We start from the raw sequence: 18,560 nt of genomic DNA on the forward strand, positions 1-18,560 counted from the left end.
TCTCCACATCCTCTCCAGCATTTACTGTTTGTAGAATTTCTAATGATGCCCATTCTAACTGGTGTGAGGTGATACTTCATTGTAGTTTTGATTTGCATTTCTCTAATAATTAGTGATGTTGAGCAGCTTTTCATGTGCCTTTTGGCCATCCATATGTCTTCTTTGGAGAAATGCCTATTTAGGTCTTCTGCCCACTTTTTGATTGGGTTGTTTGTTTTTTTGATATTGAGCTGGATGAACTGTTTATATATTTTGGAGATTAATCCTTTGTCTGTTGATTCATTTGCAAATATTTTCTCTCAGAGGTCTCTTAGGCTGTCTTCAGTTCTTTTCATCTTTTTTCTTTATTCTTTTCTGCATCAGTGATTATCACCATTCTGTCTTCCAGCTCACTTATTCACCCTTCTGCCTCAGTTAATCTGCTATTGGTTCCTTCTAGTGCATTTTTCATTTCAGTTATTGTCTTGCATATCTGTTTGCTCTTCACTTCTTCTAGGTCTTTGGTAAACTTTTCGGCCTTTGCATCCAGTCTTTTTTCAAAGTCCTGGATCATCTTCACCATCATTATTCTGAATTCTTTTTCTGGAAGGGTGCCTATCTCCTCTTCATTTAGTTGTTTTTCTGGGTTTTTATCCTGTCCCTTCATCTGGTACAAAGTCCTCTGCTTTTTCATTTTCTCTCTCTTTCTGTGGCTGTGGTTTTCAGTTTCACAAGACGAAATACTGCTGATACTGCTTGATACTGCTGTTTGCTCTCTTGTGGAGGAAGCTATCTAGGAGGCTTGTGCGTGCTTCCTGATGGGAGGGACTGATGGTGGGTAGGGTTGGGTGAGCGGAGCTCAGTGACACTTTAATCTGCTTGTCTGCCAATGGGTGGGGCTGTGTTCACACCTTGTTGGTTGTTTGGCCTGAGGCTACCCAGCACTGGAGCTTACAGGCTCTGTGGTGGGGCTAATGGCAGACTACAGAAGGGCTCACGCCAATGAGCACTTCCCAGAACCCCTGCCACCAGTGCCCATCTCCTTGTTGAGTCACAGCTGCCCCCCACCTCTGCAGGCAACCCTCCAACACCAACAGGTAGATCTGGTCCAGTCTCCTATGGGGTCACTGCTCCTTCCCCCTGGGTCCTGGTGAGCACTTTTTGTGTGTCCTCCAAGAGTGGAGTCTCTGTTTCCCCCAGTCCTGTGGAGGTCCTCCAATCAAATCCTGCTGGCTTTCAAAGTCAGATTCTCTGGGGCTTCCTCCTCCCATTGCTGGACCTCCAGGTTAGGAAGCCTGACGTGGGGCTCAGAACCCTCACTTTAGTGGGTGGACTTCTGCAGTATAACTGTTCTCCAGCTTGTGAGTCACCCACCCAGCATTTATGGGATTTGATTTTAATGAGATTGCGCCCCTCCTACCTTCTCATTGTGGCTTCTCCTTTGTCTCTGGATGTGGGGTGTCTGTTTTGGTGAGTTCCAGTGTCTTTCTGTCGATGATTGTTCAGTAGTTAGTTGTAATTCCAGTGCTCTTGCAAGAGGGAGTGAGCGCATGTCCTCCTACTCTGCCATCTGCGTGCATGCTTAACTTTTTAAGAAACTGCCAAACTAGTTTCCAAAGTGGTTGCACCATTTTACATTTCCATCAACAGTGTATGTGAGTTTAAATTCTTTCACATCCATGACAACACCTGGTATGGTCGGTCTAAAATTTTAGGCATCCCAACAGGTGTTTAGTGATATCTCATTTTGATTTTAAGTTGCATTTACCTAGTGATTGATTATGTTGACCATCCTTTTGTATTCTTATTTGCCATCTATGTATCTTCTCTGGTAAAGCGTCTGTTCAAATATTTTACCCATTTTTCAATTTGCTTGTTTTAACAAACTTGAGAGTTCTTTATATACTCTGGTTACCAGTCCATCATCAGACAAGTGTTTTGCAAATATTTTCTGCGAATCTGTGGCTTGTCTTTTAATTTCCTTAAGAGTGTTTTTCAGGGACTTCCCTGGTGGTCCAACGGTTAAAAATCCATCTTCCAATCAATTCAGGGGACACACGTTCGATCCCTGGTTGGGGAACTAAGACTCCCACATGCTGTGGGACAACTAAGCCTGCGCGCCACAACTAGAGAGAAGCCCACGCACCACAACTAAGACCCGAGGCAGCCAAAAATAACTTAATTAAAACATAAAAAATAAATAAAAGTATACCAGGCAAACCTTTAAGCAAAAAAAAAAGATTGTTTTTCCAAGAATAGAGTTAAATTTTTTTAAAAATATTGATTGTGCTTTGGGTATTACACCTAAGAGATTTTTACCTAAAACAATGTCGCAAAGGTTTTTCTGTCTTCTTCTAGATGTTTTACAATATTTGGTTTTACATTTATGTCTCTGATCCATTTCAAGTCAATTTTTTGGTATATAACACGAGAAATTGATAAAGGTTCATTTTTTTCACATATATTCATGTCCAATTGTTGAAAAGACTTTTCTTTCTCATTGCATTAGCTTGGTACCTTTGTCAAAAGTCAAAAGACCATACTAGTATGGATCAATTCTGAACCACCTATTTCTGTTTCATTGATTCTGGCAATACCACACTATCTTAAACACACCAACTTTATACTAAGACTTGAAATCAAGTAGTGGGAGTCCTCTAACTTTGTTCTTTTATTTCACATTTGTTTCCGTTATTCTAGGTCCTTTACTTTTCCATATAAGTTTTAGAATCATCTTGTCACTTTCTACAGTAAAGTTTGATAGGATTTTTATTCATATTGTGTTGAATCTATGTATCAATTTCAGAAGAATTCACACCTAGACAAACTGAATCTTCTAATTCCTGGATACTACATCTTTCCAACTACTTGGGACTTCTTTGATTTACCTCATTAATGTTTTATAGTTTTCACCACATAAATCATGCATGTTTGTGCGATTTATCACTAAGCAGTTCACATTTTTGTGATACGGTACTTTTTTAAATTTCAATTTCCAGTTGTTCACTGCTAGTATGTAAATAAGTACAATTTTAAAAAATACTGACCTTGTATCCTGCAACCTTGTTAAACTTATTTAATAGATCTAGTGGCTTTTTAAAAAATTCTGTGGAAATTTTTATGTAGACTATTATAATGTCTATAAAGACAGTGTTATTCTTTACTTTCCAATCTCAATAGCTTTTCTTTTTCCTGTCTTACTGCACTTGCAAGGACCTCCAGTATGATTCTGAATAGTAGTGGTGAAAGCACAGGGAGGAAAGCATTCACTGAGTCTTTCTTCACTAAGTATGCTGTTAACTATAAGGTTTTTGTGGATTTCCTTTATCAGATTGAGAAAATTCTCTTTCATTCCTGATTTGCTGAGAGATTTTATCAAGATTTATGTTGAATTCTGATTTCCTGCATCTACTGGGATGAACATAACGGTTTTCTCCTCTTGTCTGTTGACATGGTGAATTACACTGATTGAGTTACAAATTTTGAGCCAACTTGCATCCCTGGAAAAAATTGCTTAAATAATAAGTTATCTTTGTTATAAACTGTTGGGATGAATTTGCTAATTTTCTTACATCTATATTAATGAGAGAATTTGGTCTGCAGTTTTCTTATAACGTCTTTGGCTGGATTTGGTATCAGGGTAATTTATGCTGGCCTAACAAAACGAGTTGGGACATGTTTCCTCCTCTTCTATTTTCTGAAAGAGTCTGCATAAATTGGTAATACTTCCTGAAATGTTTGGAAGAATTCACAGGTGGAGACATGTAGGTCTGGAGTTTTTGTTGAGGGAAAATTCTGAATCACAAATGCAATTTCTTTAATAGAGATAGGATTACTCAGGTTACCTATTTCTTCTTGAGTGAGCTTTAAAGAAATCTGTGCATTTAAGTTACCAAGTTTATTGACACAGAGTTACTATTCTGTTATTATGAATTTTTAAGGTCTGTAGACTCAGTAGTGATGTCTCTTCTTCCTCATGCACCTGATATTTGTAATTTGTGTCTTTTCTCTTTTCCTGGTCAGTCTGGCTAAAGTTTATTTATTGATCTCAAACAACTAGCTTTTGGTCTCATTTTCTCTGTTTCTATTTTCAATGATTCTACTTTTGTCATTATTATTTCCTTCCTTTTGCTCACTTTCATTTGAATCTGCTATTCTATTTTCTTAATGTCAAAGCCTATATTAGAGATTTCAGATTTTTTTCTAATATAATCACTGATTGTTTTAAATTCCTACCTAGAAACTGCTTTAGCTGGATCATACGAAATTTGATATGTTGTGTGCTCATTTTTATTCTATTAAGATATTTTAAAATTTCTGACTTTCTCTTTGACTATGGGTTATTTAGAAATGCATTTAATTTCCAAACATAGGGTGATTATCCAGATATTTCTGTTACTGCTTTCTTGTTTAATTCTGTTGCGGTCAGAGAAAATACTGATTTCTATTTTCAAAATTTGTTAGTTTGTTTTAAGGCCCAAAATATGGTCCATTTTGATGAATGTACCACGTGCACGTGAAAGGAATGTGTATTTTGAAACTTAGTGAATGTTCTATACATGTCAATTAAGTCAAGTTGGATGACAGCATTGTTCAACTCTTCCACGTCCTTCCTGATTTTCTATCTAATTCTACTGACTACTGAGAGAGGCAGATTATTGTGTCTTTCTCCTTCAGTTTTGTCCATTTTTGCCTCAAGTATTTTGAAGCTCTGTTGTTATATGCATATACATTTAAAATTGTTATGTTTACTTGACGAATTATTTAGTCATTACGTAATAACCCTCTTTATTCCTAGTAAGAGAATAACATTTTACATGTGACTAACCATCCACACCAAAACAGGACTAGGAAAAAAACCTCAATATAGTGAGTGACTGCACTTTCACCTTTAGGGCATGCCCAACCTCAAACCACCTTCATACCCAACCCCAATTTCCTCTCTTGGAGACTCCACGGCAAGTGGAACAGATTTCTAAGGGTGAGTGGGGCTTACCGAGTTATGTTACAGAGGTTCTGAAAGACCTTCTCTGGGTTTTGGCCATCAGGGCCACTCACGTGCCCTGTTTCCTTTAGCTGCTGTACCTTCAGCAGAGCCACACTCACTGCATAGCGCATAAAGTCACTGCTGGACCTTAGAACAGACAGGCTTTCTTCATGACTTTGGGTACTGTCCCTAGAGGGAGAAAAAGAGAGAGAAAGATTCCTCTACTGCTACTGGGACCTGGAATTAGGTTTTCTAGGGACTATTCAAAATAATAGCACCCAGCAAGCTCTAAATGATAGACTCTAGGCAGCCCATGCCAGAGTCACTGCCATGGCTGTCCTTCTAGAAATACCATTCTCAGTGTTACCTCACTTTCTCCCCCTCCCCAACTCCTTCAACTTTTATGAAATTTAAACGTCAGTCTTAGTTTTCTTAGTGTGTTTAAGCTACTTAGATTGATTTTCTTAGAACACACTGTTGGAATTCATCCTATCTTTGCATTCACTAGTCCACTGTTTCTGACTTTTCCTTTAATAATTCAAAGTATCTCTTTAAATGCCTACATAGGATTGTTCCACCTTCATTTCAAGAAAATTACAAACCTCCTGACTTACTTCTTACTGTATATATGCTAAGAATTGTGAATCCAAACTAGGTAATGTCAGTAATCCTGGGTAAGTGTTTTTTATCTTTATTGTACTGCTATCTTTAAGCACTCTCTTAGAACCTTACCTGAAAAGAGCGGTGAGAAGATCAGACACAAATTTCATGGACAAAAAACTATCATTTGTTTTGTTGGCCATTTTAGTTTTGCCCTTACCAGCTTTTTCGTTAAGTATGTCAGAGAGTTTCTTGTAACATATAAATAAGCTCAGAACCTCCTCAAACTTATTCTTACTGTGGAAAGAGAGACCACCGAGGACAAGCATCAGAATATTGTGGTTTACTTTCACATACAGTACTAAGGATATCACAGTGCTGCTTATAGATGTCACTTTTTTTTCTTTTTTTTTTTGATCTTTATTGGAGTATAATAGCTTTACACTGTTGTGCCAGTTTCCGCTGCACAACAAAGCAAAATCTGCTGTATTTATACATATATCCCCATATCCCCTCCCTCCCGAGCCTCCCTCCCACCCTCCCTAGCCCACCCCTCTAGGTCATCATCTAGTTGATCTCCCTGTGTTAGGCAGTTGCTTCCCACTAGCTATCTACTTTACATTTGGTAGTATATAAATGTCAATACTACTCTTTCACTTTTTTCCAGCTTCTCCTTCCCTACCTCCCCATGTCCTCAAGTCTGTTCTTTACATCTGCGTCCTCATTCTTACCCCGTCACTGAGTTCATCAGTACCACTTTTTTAGATTCCACATATATGAGTTAGCATATGGTATTTGTTTTTCTCTTTCTGACTTACTTCACTCTGTATGACAGACTCTAGGTCCATCCACCTGACTACAAATAGCCCAATTTCATTCCTTTTTATGGCTGAGTAGTATTCCATTGCATGTATGTGCCATATCTTCTTTCTCCATTCTAGATGTCATATTTTAGACCCAACATTACAAATGAACGGCTCTTCATTAACACCGCACTCCCAGGTCATAACAATCTGGATTATTTCTTTTCCTCCCTTATTTATACCAGTCACTGCAGAGAATGAAAGTTCAATACTACCACCAATCAAATTCTCCATTAAAATCAGGAGTTCTTATGTTCGGGGTCTGGGGAATTTTGAAAAATTAAAGCCTGCTGGAGGAACCAAATTCAGCAGCCTGTTTGGCATATGCTTTGGTGTTCCCTGGTAGAAAGAACATAGTTTGGTCTTAGGCTAGATGTCCATCTAACAGATAGTGTCATGGTCTGTGGTCTGCTCGTACCTAGCATACTGTTAGTGTTAAAACACACACACACACACACATATATAAAATGAACTGCAAGTAGAGTCATAGCAATACCTTACCTGAAATTACCTATAGAGAAATTATATTCTATTAGAACCTCACAAACTCCCATAACAAGAAAAGCGCAGATATTATTTTTGATGCCAATACCAGTGCTCTGAGAAAAATCTGCTGATTTGTCCTAAAAGACACAAGATAAAAATCAATAAGCTACTACAAACCTCCATTATTCAACACAGCTTAGACTTAGCAATTACCAGCTCAAAGTCCTCTAGTTCACTCTTAATCATTCTATGAGTAATAGACTCCAACATATCGTCTAAGTCTTGGTGGAATCCCTCTTCTTCCTCCTCCTCTTCTTCCTGCTGTAGGGGCATCACTCTACTCTTATGCCAGGCCAAACAGTGTTGAATACAGCACAGCAAATAATCCTGTAGAAGGAAATAATAACTGAATATTCTTGTTAAAGGATAACCTATGAAGCTGCTGATAATCAACAAATAATCCTTACCTATAAGGCTAAAGTAAGTTATTCATTAGCATCACAAATTAAGTCAACCTGGATTAACAAAACCGGAAAAAAATAATTGAACTAACAGCGGTATTGTTTTCTGGCCTTTCCCAAAGGCACTGGCTTCATAAGTAGCTGACACCTAAGGATGCAACATCAGATGTCCTACCTCTGATCTGGTACAAACACCATGGAGCCAGGTTGTGAAATTAAATCATCTCTAGCTCCTTTGAGTCCCAGAGGCTATTCTAAGGATATGGGTTTATGTTGAGGGAATCTTCGGGAGCCCAACACAGCATCTCTGATCTAGGCTGAGGACATCTCAGTTATAAGTCACTTGGGATGAGGAAATTTCAGTTTTTATCTCTCCTTCCCTGTCTTTCTGAGGCTAGACAACTGGAATAGAAAACCAACCTGTGCTAGTTCCTCTGAAGGTTCGACAGAATGCCAATTCTAGCTCAGCCTAAATCATATACTCCAGACTAATGAAGCAGGTGCCCTGGGTTCATCTGCTTCTGGGTGACCTCCTTCTCCTCATTCTGAAGTATATTTATTTAGTATATGTAATCAAAGAGCCATAAACGGGAGATAAAATGCTCCTTGGGAGAAATGATAGATGACTTGATTTAGTAAACTGCTGACATGCAGATATCTTACCAACAGAACCAAGGTGATGATGGATCAGAAAAGATAGCAGCAAAGAGTTAAGAGTAAAAGTTCATTGGGAGTACCAGGAAGAGCGCTTCACAGGGGAAGATATGTCTTTCTGAAGATCCACTATATCAACAAGGCTAATAGTTTTACTTAAGAGTAAAAATAGTGGTAATGGCAGGACAAAAAGTCTCACCAGTGGTTCCTGTAGAGAGATCTGATCTCCTTGGGTCAGGATACAAGCTTCTAACTTCAGAGGAGGCAGCACATCAGGTTCTGGCTCATAGAATTGTTTTAACTGTGTACAGTAAGGAAAAAGACACCACAGCTCATGAATGCTTTTCACTTTTTTAATTGGTCAAGCTAATGGCACCTTTTAATGCCTAATGCTTTCTAAGACGTTATTTCCCAACTGTCCAAAGAACACTGCAGCAAAATTTGTGTTGCTTTGGCTCAACCATATCCTTTGCCCTTGCTTTAGGCACTGTATTAATTGAGATTTTCTTTCCTATTCTACTTCATAACCTCCCCTATAAAACATCATACTCTCTTATACCAATTCCTAAATTTGTACAGGCAATCAGCATTTTCAGTATAGCTTGAAGGTTAAGAATACAGGCTCTAGAGTCTCTAAAATCCCAATACCACCACTTATTAACTCAATAAAGGTATCCATGCCTTGGTTCCTCATCTGTGAAATGAGGATATTACTAACATAAACGTATAAATTTATGGATTAAACATGCTAACACATGTAAGGGGCTTCAAATACAACTTGACACATAATAGAGCTCAAAAAAATGTTAGTTAACTCAGCCATAAAAAAGAATGAAATAACGTCATTTATAGCAACATAGATGGACCTAGAGATGATCATAACTAAGTGAAGTAAGACTGAGAAAGACAAATACTATATGTATCATTTACATGTGGAATCTAAAATATGATACAAGTGAACTTATTTACAAAACAGAAATAGATTCATAGACACAGAAAACAAATTTATGGTTACTAAAGGGGGAAGGGGGTGGGGAAGGGTAAACTAGGACTTTGGGATGAGCAGATACAAACTACTGTATATAAAATAAACAACAAGATCCTACTGTATACCACATGGAACTATACTGAATATCCTGTAATAAATCATAATGGAAAGGAATATGAAAAAGAATATATATATACACATACATATATATAAACTGAATCACTTTGCTGTACACCAGAAACTAATACAACATTGTAAATCAATTATACTTCCATTAAAAGAAATCTAAGTCATCATTTTTCTCTTTTTAACTTTTGGAGTCTGTAAAATTTTACTGGTCTACATACTAACCTGAGTTAGGAAGCACTGCTCTATGCCTTCAGTCATAATTTGCAATGTTAAATGTGCAAATGCAGATGGACTGATCATTACAATTTGATAGATACAATATAACTAATGGGATACAAATTTTATATAGGATCAGGTCCAAGGCCCACTGAAAAGCTTTTGATGAATAGTATATATGACCTTCCAATAATTTCTCCACATCTGAGACCTTACTTTCAAATGGGGCTTTTTTTTAGCAGAATTATCACAAAGCAACGGCATAAAAAGGAGGGAGAGGGAGAGAAAGAAAAGTTCCATTTATAGCAAAATGGTGGACTAGGGTTTAGAGAAACCCTCATGGTAAAGAACAATAAATAATATTTGCATTAAAAATTTTATATAGATATATTTATTAAGTAGATAGCTAAGATGAAAGGAAAGTAAAAAGGAATCATGAAATTAAAGACAAAGCCTAAGGACCTCATGAGGTGGAGGTTGTATCAGGGACCTTCACATAAAGCTTGAACCCTTAAAAGGAGATATCCTTAGTGGATGAACCTAAAAAACAAATCCACCGCATGGAGGAAGATGGCAGAGGGATATGTACTTACTTAACTTTAAAGACCCCTGACTTTAGGTGAAGGGTGAAAAGAGTCTCTCCTGGGACTTTATAACCACAAGCTAGTCTCCAAATACAGATGGGGCTAGAATTCACACTACTTGTGAGGTCCAAAAAATCAAAAGACAAAAATTTAGCTGAAAGTTTGAAGAAAGATAATCCAAGGAAGTTCAGTATGAGAAATGAAAATTATAGGCCATTCCCTCTTATAAACACATATGTAGAAGTCCTAAATGAAAAACCAAACCCAGTAGTTTATAAAAAAGGTAATATATCATAATCAATTTGAGTGTATCCCAGGAATGCAATGTTGTTCTAAAAGATCAAACAAATAATATAATTCACCACAGTAACAGGTTAAAGGAGCAAAATCATACGGTCATCTCAATAGATACAAAAATACATTTGATAACATTTAACATACATTCCAGAGTAAAACAACACATCTGAAATAACAGAACAGTAAGTAAACTTAAAGGCAGATTATGAAAAAAAAATCAAATCTGAAGAAAATAGTGTAAAATGAACCAAGTCTCAGAGATCTGTGGAACAATATCAGGCATTCCAACACACATACTATTGAAGAGGAGAGAAAAGGGGGATAGAAATAAATATTTGATGAAATAATGAGTGGACATTTCTCAAATTTGATGACAAGCATCAACTTACAGATCCAAAAAGCTTCATCAACTCCAAGTAGGAGAAACACATGCTTGGGCTCTTTAGCTAGAAGATTTGAGTTCAAATACCAGCTCTGCCACTTATTAACTGTGTGACCTTGGGCAAATTAACTTACTTAACCTCTCAGAGCCTTAAAATATCAATCTGTAAAGTGGAGATAACAGTTCTTACTTTACCGGGTTTTGTGAGGACTAAATGAGATCATCCACCATATAGTGCTTCAAAAATTGCTTGACCTATAAGTGCTAAACATTAGGTACTGTTATTACTATTAGTACATAATAGTAACTTGAACTCTCTCAATACATAAAAAGATTCATATAATGAAATATTATTTAGCCATAAAAAGGAATGAAGTACTGATACAAACTACAACATGGATGACCCCTGAAAATATCATGGTAAGTGAAAGTAGTCACAAAACCACACATTGTATGATTCCATTTATGTGAAATGTCCAGAACAGACATATCTATAGAGACAGAAAGAAGATTAATGACTGCTTTGGGGTAGGAAGTTGCGGGAAGGATGGGAAAATTAGAGGGTAGAAACTTGGGGTTTTTTTCTGAGGTGATAAAATGGTCTCAAATTGATTGTGGTAATAGCTGCACAACTCTGTGAATATACTAAAATCCAATGAGTTATATTTTTTAAATGGGTGAATTGCATGGTATGTGAATTATATGGCCACAAACTGTTATTAAAAAAATTCAAATAAATGCTTAATGAATAAATGTTGAGAGTAAAAAGGTCTTAATTTACATCGGATATTCTCCAACTGAATTCTTCTCATCTTGAAGGTACTCAGGAATATTTCATAATTTAAAGCTTTTTTTTTAAACTGAAAAATACAGAAAATAACCTAACAGACACTCATGAATATGTCACTCAGATTTAACAAATGTCAATATTTTGCTATATTTGCTCCAAATCTCTCTTTTTCTTCTTTCAGAAATAAACATAACAGATACAGCTGCTGATGGCCTTTGTACAAATGGTTCTTTAAAATGTCCTGGGACTCCCCTGGTGGCGCAGTGGTTAAGAATCCGCCTGCCAATGCAGGGGACAAGGGTTTGATCCCTGGTCTGGGAAGATCCCACATGCTGCAGAGCAACTAAGCCTTGTGCGCCACAACTACTGAGCCTGAGCTCTAGAGCCCAAGAGCCACAGCTACTGAGCTTGCATGCAACAACTACTGAAGCCTGTGCGCCTAGAGCCTAAGCTCCGCAACAAGAGAAGCCACCGCAATAAGAAGCCTGTGCATCACAACAAAAAGTAGCCCTCGTTCGTCAAAACTAGAGAAAGCCCACAAGCAGCAACGAAGACCCAATGCAGCCAATAAATAAATACATTTTTTTTTTTTAAAATGTCCTCCTGACTTAGGGTGTAGACTGTCAACTGAGAGAGATAACTGTCAGATGATGGCAAAATGATAGGCAGATAAGTGGTGATTTAAATAAAACAATGTGAAACAGCATCAATACTCGACGCATGTTCACAACGTACCAGTGTACTAGTTGGGAATTATTTTATATTTTGAAAATTATGAAAAATGTCAATCGCCTCTTTATGCCTCAGTATCTGTTTCCTTACATCCATAAAAATATATTTTTACCTGTGAGAGCAGAGTTTGCATGACTGAATTAGCCAGCTGAGAATTCCTTCGAAGGACATCATAGAACCCCTAAAAGGAAACAAACAGAGGACAAATAAGCTCTTTATCAGAGATACTAGTGATCTGGACAATCTTAACTTTAAAATAACCCTATATTTCTTTACCCTATTCTCAGTTCTCTGAAAAAGATGGAGACCGTATTTGCTAGAGGGAGAAACAATTCAGAAAGTTTAGGGTTTTTGCCTAAGCTAAAAAGAGATATTTGATCAAGAGAACTGGATTACAAACTGATCATAATCCTCACAATTTTTAGACCTCAGGTCACTTCTGGCTTTGGAGTACCTTTCCCTTCCCAGTCAGGGATGTCCTAGGCCCTCATTCTTTTCTCTTATCCTACATTAGCAGCCTTCCTTTTCAGGATATTCTTTCCAGTTAGTCTCTAGTGCTTCAAAGTGCCTCCTGGCCCTAAGCACCCTAATGTGAATAACTATGACATTTCTTCCCATCCAAAATTTCCCAGTCTTAGTTTAAAACTGATCAGATTAAAATCCTGGGGAGAATTTTCTTTTTGGAACCTGGGAAACAGATTATACAGTGCTCTGGTGAGAAAACGCACATGAGAATTGACCAAAAAAAATTTTTTTTAAAGAAACAAAGGAAGATTTGCTCTAACAAGTATTAAAATATTTTATAAATATATAATGATAACAACAACAACAACAACAAAAAGACTTGTGGTCTTGGCACAAAAATCTAGAGACAAAATAAAGGCATAGCATACAAACAGAAAGACTTAGTACAAATAAAAGAGGCAATAATGTCTGAAAAAATGGCTAATCTGGAGGGAAAGAGTAAGCTCCTGATATATTATATTAAAAAAAAAAAATCCAGATGAATTAAGTAGCTAAACAAAAGCATAAAAAAACTAGAAGAAATGTTAGTTAATAGTCATTGGAAGGATATGGACTCCCTACACATAAAATAGTAGATGTCTCAAAGGTAAAGATTACAGCCAAATTGTAAAATCTAAATCTGTAGCTCCAAAAAGATCATCAGGAAGGAAGGAAGGGAGGGAGGGAGGGGGGGAGAGAGAGAGAGAGAGAGAGAAAGAAAGAAAGAGAGAGAGAAAGAAAGAAAGGAAGGAAGGAAGGAAGGAAGGAAGGAAGGAAGGAAGGAAGGAAGAAAGGGAAAGAAAGAAAAAAGAAAGAAAGAAAGAAAGAAAGAAAGAAAGAAAGAAAGAAAGAAAGAAAGAAAGAAAGAAAGAAAGAAAGAAAGAAAAAGAAAGTGAAAGAAAGAAAGAAAGAAAGAAAGAAAGAGAAAGAAAGAGAGAGAGAGAGAGAGAAAGAAAGAAAGAAAGAAAGAAAGAAAGAAAGAAAGAAAGAAAGAAAGAAAGAAAGAAAGGAAGAAAGAAAGAAAAAGAATGAAAGGGAAAGAAAAAGGAAGAAAAAGAGAAAATGCAAGCAAGCAAGCAGATGGCAATTTGGCTTGTACTTAAATATGACAAAAGGTATTTATGTCAATAACACATAAAGAGTTTTTACAAATCAGTGATGTACGGAGTCTGATGAATAAATGAACACCAATATCCTAACAGATGTAGGTCCAGGATCCATTACAAGGTATTTTTAAAATTTGGAAGTAGATAAGGGTTGATTTCTTTTTTCTTTTGGAATACGGATGACTGTGCAGAGAAGAGTTAGCATAGCACGGTGGTCTGAGACTGCTATCCTTAGTACGGTCTGCTTCCAAGGCTGGCCCTTGGCTGGTGGCTGGCAATCTGGCTAGTAAACGGTTTCCTATACTGATGTAAAACTCCCTCTACAATGAGAGATTTTATTGTGCCCAAACTGTACAAAGAATACAGTTTATGCTGAAAACCTGATTTCCTGCTGGGAGTTAGGAATTTTGGTATGTGCTAAGTAAGGGTGCCTATGTGACCAGCCCCCAATAAAAACTTTGGGTGCCGAGTTTCTAATAAGCTTCCCTAATAGAATATGCCTTGCATGTGTTATCACAACTCATTTGCTGGAAGAATTAAGTGCATCCTGTGCAATCCCACTTGGAAGCTTGCACCTGACCTGGTTTCCTGTGGACTTCACCCTATGTGCCTCTTGCCTCTGCTGCTTTTTGGTTTGTATCCTTCAACTATATCTTAGCCACGAGAACAAATTTATGCTCAGTTTTATGAGTCCTTCTAAAGAAATCTTTAAACACAGAGGTGGTTTTGGGGACCCCCAATACAACAAACGATTGTTCCAGCATCGTTTGTTGAAAAGACCATTCTCTCCACTGAATTACCTTGGGATCTCTGTCAAAACTCCACTGACCAATTTTATACTATTTCAATAGTTTTGTTCATTTTAGGTGGTTTATAGTCCATATAAATTTTAGAATCAATTTCTTAATTTTTACAAAAAAAGCCTGGGATTTCATTGAATCTACAGATCTTTCTGAGACTTAAAAATATTAAGCATTCTAATCTATGAACACTGCATATCTCTCCGTTTATTTAACTCTTCTCTAATTTCTCTTAGCTATTTTGAAGTCTTCAAGTGTACATATCTTGTACACATTTTGTTGAATCTAACCTTAAGTATTTTTTTATCTACTATAAAATATTACTTTCTTTCAATTTCAAACTGTTCATTGCTAGTAAACAGAACTATAATTGATTCCTGCATGGTTATTGATCTTGTATTCTACAACCTTACTAAACTCATTTTTCGTAGGCTCTTTGGTATTGTCTATGTACACTATGTGAATCAAGACAGCTTTATTTTATCCTTTCAAATCTGTGTGCCTTTATTTCTTTTTCTTGCCTTGCTGCACTGGATCGGACCTTCACTTTAATATAGAAGTTTTGAGAACAAATATCCTTATTCCTGATCAGAGGGGAAATGAATTAAGTCTCTCACTATTTATATTACATGTAGGATGCACAGACACCCTTTATCAGGTTGAGGAATTTCCCCTCTAATCTTAGTTTGCTAAGAGTGTCTGAGATTTTTATCACAAATGAATGTTGACAAAGATATTTTTAATTATTAAAAAAAATTCAATGCTTGTCAGAGTATGCCAGTGGACTTTATTCTAATTTTTAATGCAGCAATGTGGTCAAATATTCAGGTACAACAACATTCACAGTGAAAAACTGGAAACAACAGAAATGCCCTAAAACAGTTACATAAATTACTATATACATAAAGAGCACTTTTTAGCATTAAAAATTATGTGTCAAAGAACATTTAATGAAATGAGAAAATGCTTACAACATAATATTAAGAGATAAAAGCTAGAGAAATCTTACGATTCCAATTTTGTAAAATGTACATATATGAATGGTGGGATTAGTAATAATATTTTTAAAAATATTTTTCTGTATTTTCTATATTTTCTACAATAAACCTGAAAAATCCAATGTCTGGTATAGTGCCTGGCAACTACTGTAGCTCAATAAATGTTATTTTAAAAAGGCCAAATGAAAGTATTATAATAGCTGTTCTCTAAAATGACTTCCACTTAATCTACTTGCTAGATTACCTAATGCTCTCCATCCTATGAAATACGTATGCTGAAGTACATAGCTTACTAAATGCTAGAAATTGCAGTGCAATCCCCCATGACTGCACACTTTTGTCCCCACTGGCTGAATTATATCCTAATCACAAGTCAGTAGTAATATTTGTTCCACTCATTTGCTAATTGTACCATTATTATAATTATGTGATCTAATCAGATATTCCCTAAACTGTTGGAAACCAAGTGCAAAATGAAAAAGAAGTTGTTTTGGGAAATTCCCTGGCAGTCCAGTGGTTAGAACTCCACACTTTCACTGCCGAGCGCATGGATTCAATCCCTGGTTAGGGAACTAAGATCCCACAAACCATGCAGCAAAGCCAAAACAACAACAACAAACCCAAGAAATTGTTTTTATAAAAACTAAGTTGAATGTTTTAGAAAGACTTAATAAAAGTAAATCTCTGAAACCTTCTAATGAATTAGGGGTAAGACAATTCTAAAAACTTAGGGAAAAAACTGAGCATATCTAGATTTCTATACTAAGACTGTATCTGAAGTATCAAAGTTTTTATCCTACTTCAGGTAAGCAAAAACTTGAAATTATAGGCAATAAATTAAAGCTATGGTTTGTGTGAGAGGCAGAAAGTTCCAAATGGCAGACACACTCAAAAGCAAAAGAACTTGGCCTTAAAACAAAAGACTGGTAAATTAACAGTACATTTAAATATTTCAAATTAAAATAAAACATTTCAGGTGTTTTACCTATTCTTTATGATTTCTCACCTTAAATGACTTTTTGGCTAAGCATCACTAACTACTGGTCCTAACTTCACTAAATAAGAGCATATCTACTGTACTTTGATAATCAGAAAAAAAATTATTAAAATTAAAAGGATTATTAGTGGAGTTGGGGACAGGAGTACTACATCCCTTTCACTCTGTTTATTTACCTCATAAAGCATGAGTCGAACATCAGCCTGCTGGCCTAAGCATCTCCTCAAACTATCCATGATCTCAAGGCAAAAGGTTTCATTGGCGACAGAACTGTAACGGCTATGGACGTCCACATAGACCTGAAAGGGAGAGGCCAGTTCATGTCTATCTTACCAGAGTAACTAGTTTCCATTAAGACAGTAAAATGAGCTGATAATCTTGGTCAAAGAACCTTACATTTAGCTTTCCCCATATGCCAAAACTCAGGACTGAGGCAGACATTATAATCATTATTAGGCCATGATAAGTATCACTCTTATTCTAGTTTGGAATAAGAGAATTGTCAAGCACTTAAAAAAATTAACTCTTCCTCATTCCTTAAGATTTTCCTTGGCAATGTCACCTGCTTAGGAAGGTACACAGATTATTTCATGCCACTAGAATTCAGTAGTCATAATAAACTTGATTTTACTTAAAAGGCTTAAAAAGACTTCCTTAAATATCTTCAACAGCTAGAAGAATCGAGCTCTTTTTGGTTCCATGAACTCCTGAGAGGTTTAGAGGTAGGTAGTTGTTTTGTTTAAATATGGACAAAACAAAGAATAATACTACCTGTTTGATTTACATAATAAATTCAGCCATTATGGACCAAGAACTCCTAATCCTTACTTGAGGCATCTTAGTGAGGTAGTTAATACCGATGGAGGTCAAATCCCAGTTCTACCCATTATTGCCTATATCCCCTTGGGCACATTATTTAACCTCTCTCAGTCTTAGTTTTCTTATCCTTAAAATGGATAACAATACACAAATGACATCCAGTGTTCCTAATATTTAATCTACGCCATATGTTATAAACAAAAGTTTTGTACAGTTATACCACAGCAATAAAGTAAGGATTCCTAGTGACACTGGTATACAGATAGGTCTCTCATTCACAAATAGCACAGTACTGAATCTAAATGATGAAGACAATTTTAGTGCCGCAATGCCTAGATTATCAAATTATTGTAAAAAGATTTGTTTTCCAAGATTACAAGTTTTAATAGATTTCCAAAGTAAATAATTAAAATTGGAGACAATAACAGTATTTAGCCTCAGAGGACTGCTGTGAAGATTAAATGAGAAAATAAATGTAAAGCACTTAGTATGGAATCTAGCACAGTGCTTGTCCAGCAGAAACACAATACAAATCACAGATGCAAGCCACATATATATTACTAAATTTTCTAGCAGCCAAATCAAAAAAAGTAAAAATAAACTGGTGAAATTAATTTTAATATTTTATTTAACCCAACATAGCCACAATATTATCTCAACACAGTCAAAAGAAAAAATTGAGCTATTTTACATTCTTTTATCTCACACTAAGTCTTCAAAATCCAGTGTGTTTTACACATACGGCACACTCAATTTGAACTAGCCACCTTTCAATCAATACTCAGTTCAACAGCCACCTTGAGGCTAGTGGCTACTGTAATGAAAAGCACAGTTAACATACAGGAGATTTTCCCTTCGTAAGTGTTGGCTGGTATCATCAGACCCTCAGTTTCAGGATCATCTGCACAACTAGAACAAGAGTAAAAGAAAACAGTCTGCGCATCATCAACTCCTGCATCAGTGCATACATGGTCAGCTGGTGTGAAAAAAAAAATCCTTACCTGGCTAACACCAATAGACTGACTGCACTGAGAAGATGACAAGCTGCCTAAAACTTTAAAATTCTTCAGAAGCAGCAAAAACCCAGCAACTGCAGATTTTCGGGCATCAAGCTGGCTAGCTCAGGAATAGACAGAGAAGAAGTTACCAAACAATACTGATTTCACAGGAATAGGCTTCTGGATCAGA

The 18,560-nt window shown here is 36.4% G+C and overlaps 1 protein-coding gene across 2 annotated transcripts in view; it reads right to left on the reverse strand.

Annotated features, from left to right (window-relative positions):
- FANCI (FA complementation group I) overlaps window positions 1-18,560 on the reverse strand; it is an 88,879-nt gene that overhangs the window by 14,555 nt on the left and 55,764 nt on the right. For both annotated transcript variants that reach the window (XM_057720217.1, XM_057720218.1), the window contains 8 exons: window positions 18,374-18,488; window positions 16,730-16,852; window positions 12,261-12,329; window positions 8,230-8,331; window positions 7,129-7,302; window positions 6,931-7,052; window positions 5,699-5,863; window positions 4,976-5,155 (listed from right to left, as the gene is read on the reverse strand). In XM_057720217.1, coding sequence (XP_057576200.1) covers window positions 4,976-5,155; window positions 5,699-5,863; window positions 6,931-7,052; window positions 7,129-7,302; window positions 8,230-8,331; window positions 12,261-12,329; window positions 16,730-16,852; window positions 18,374-18,488 — 1,050 coding nt within the window. The remainder of the gene's footprint in view (window positions 1-4,975; window positions 5,156-5,698; window positions 5,864-6,930; window positions 7,053-7,128; window positions 7,303-8,229; window positions 8,332-12,260; window positions 12,330-16,729; window positions 16,853-18,373; window positions 18,489-18,560) is intronic.

Source organism: Hippopotamus amphibius, chromosome 2 (genome assembly GCF_030028045.1).
Source record: "Hippopotamus amphibius kiboko isolate mHipAmp2 chromosome 2, mHipAmp2.hap2, whole genome shotgun sequence".
NCBI classification, from domain to species: domain Eukaryota; kingdom Metazoa; phylum Chordata; class Mammalia; order Artiodactyla; family Hippopotamidae; genus Hippopotamus; species Hippopotamus amphibius.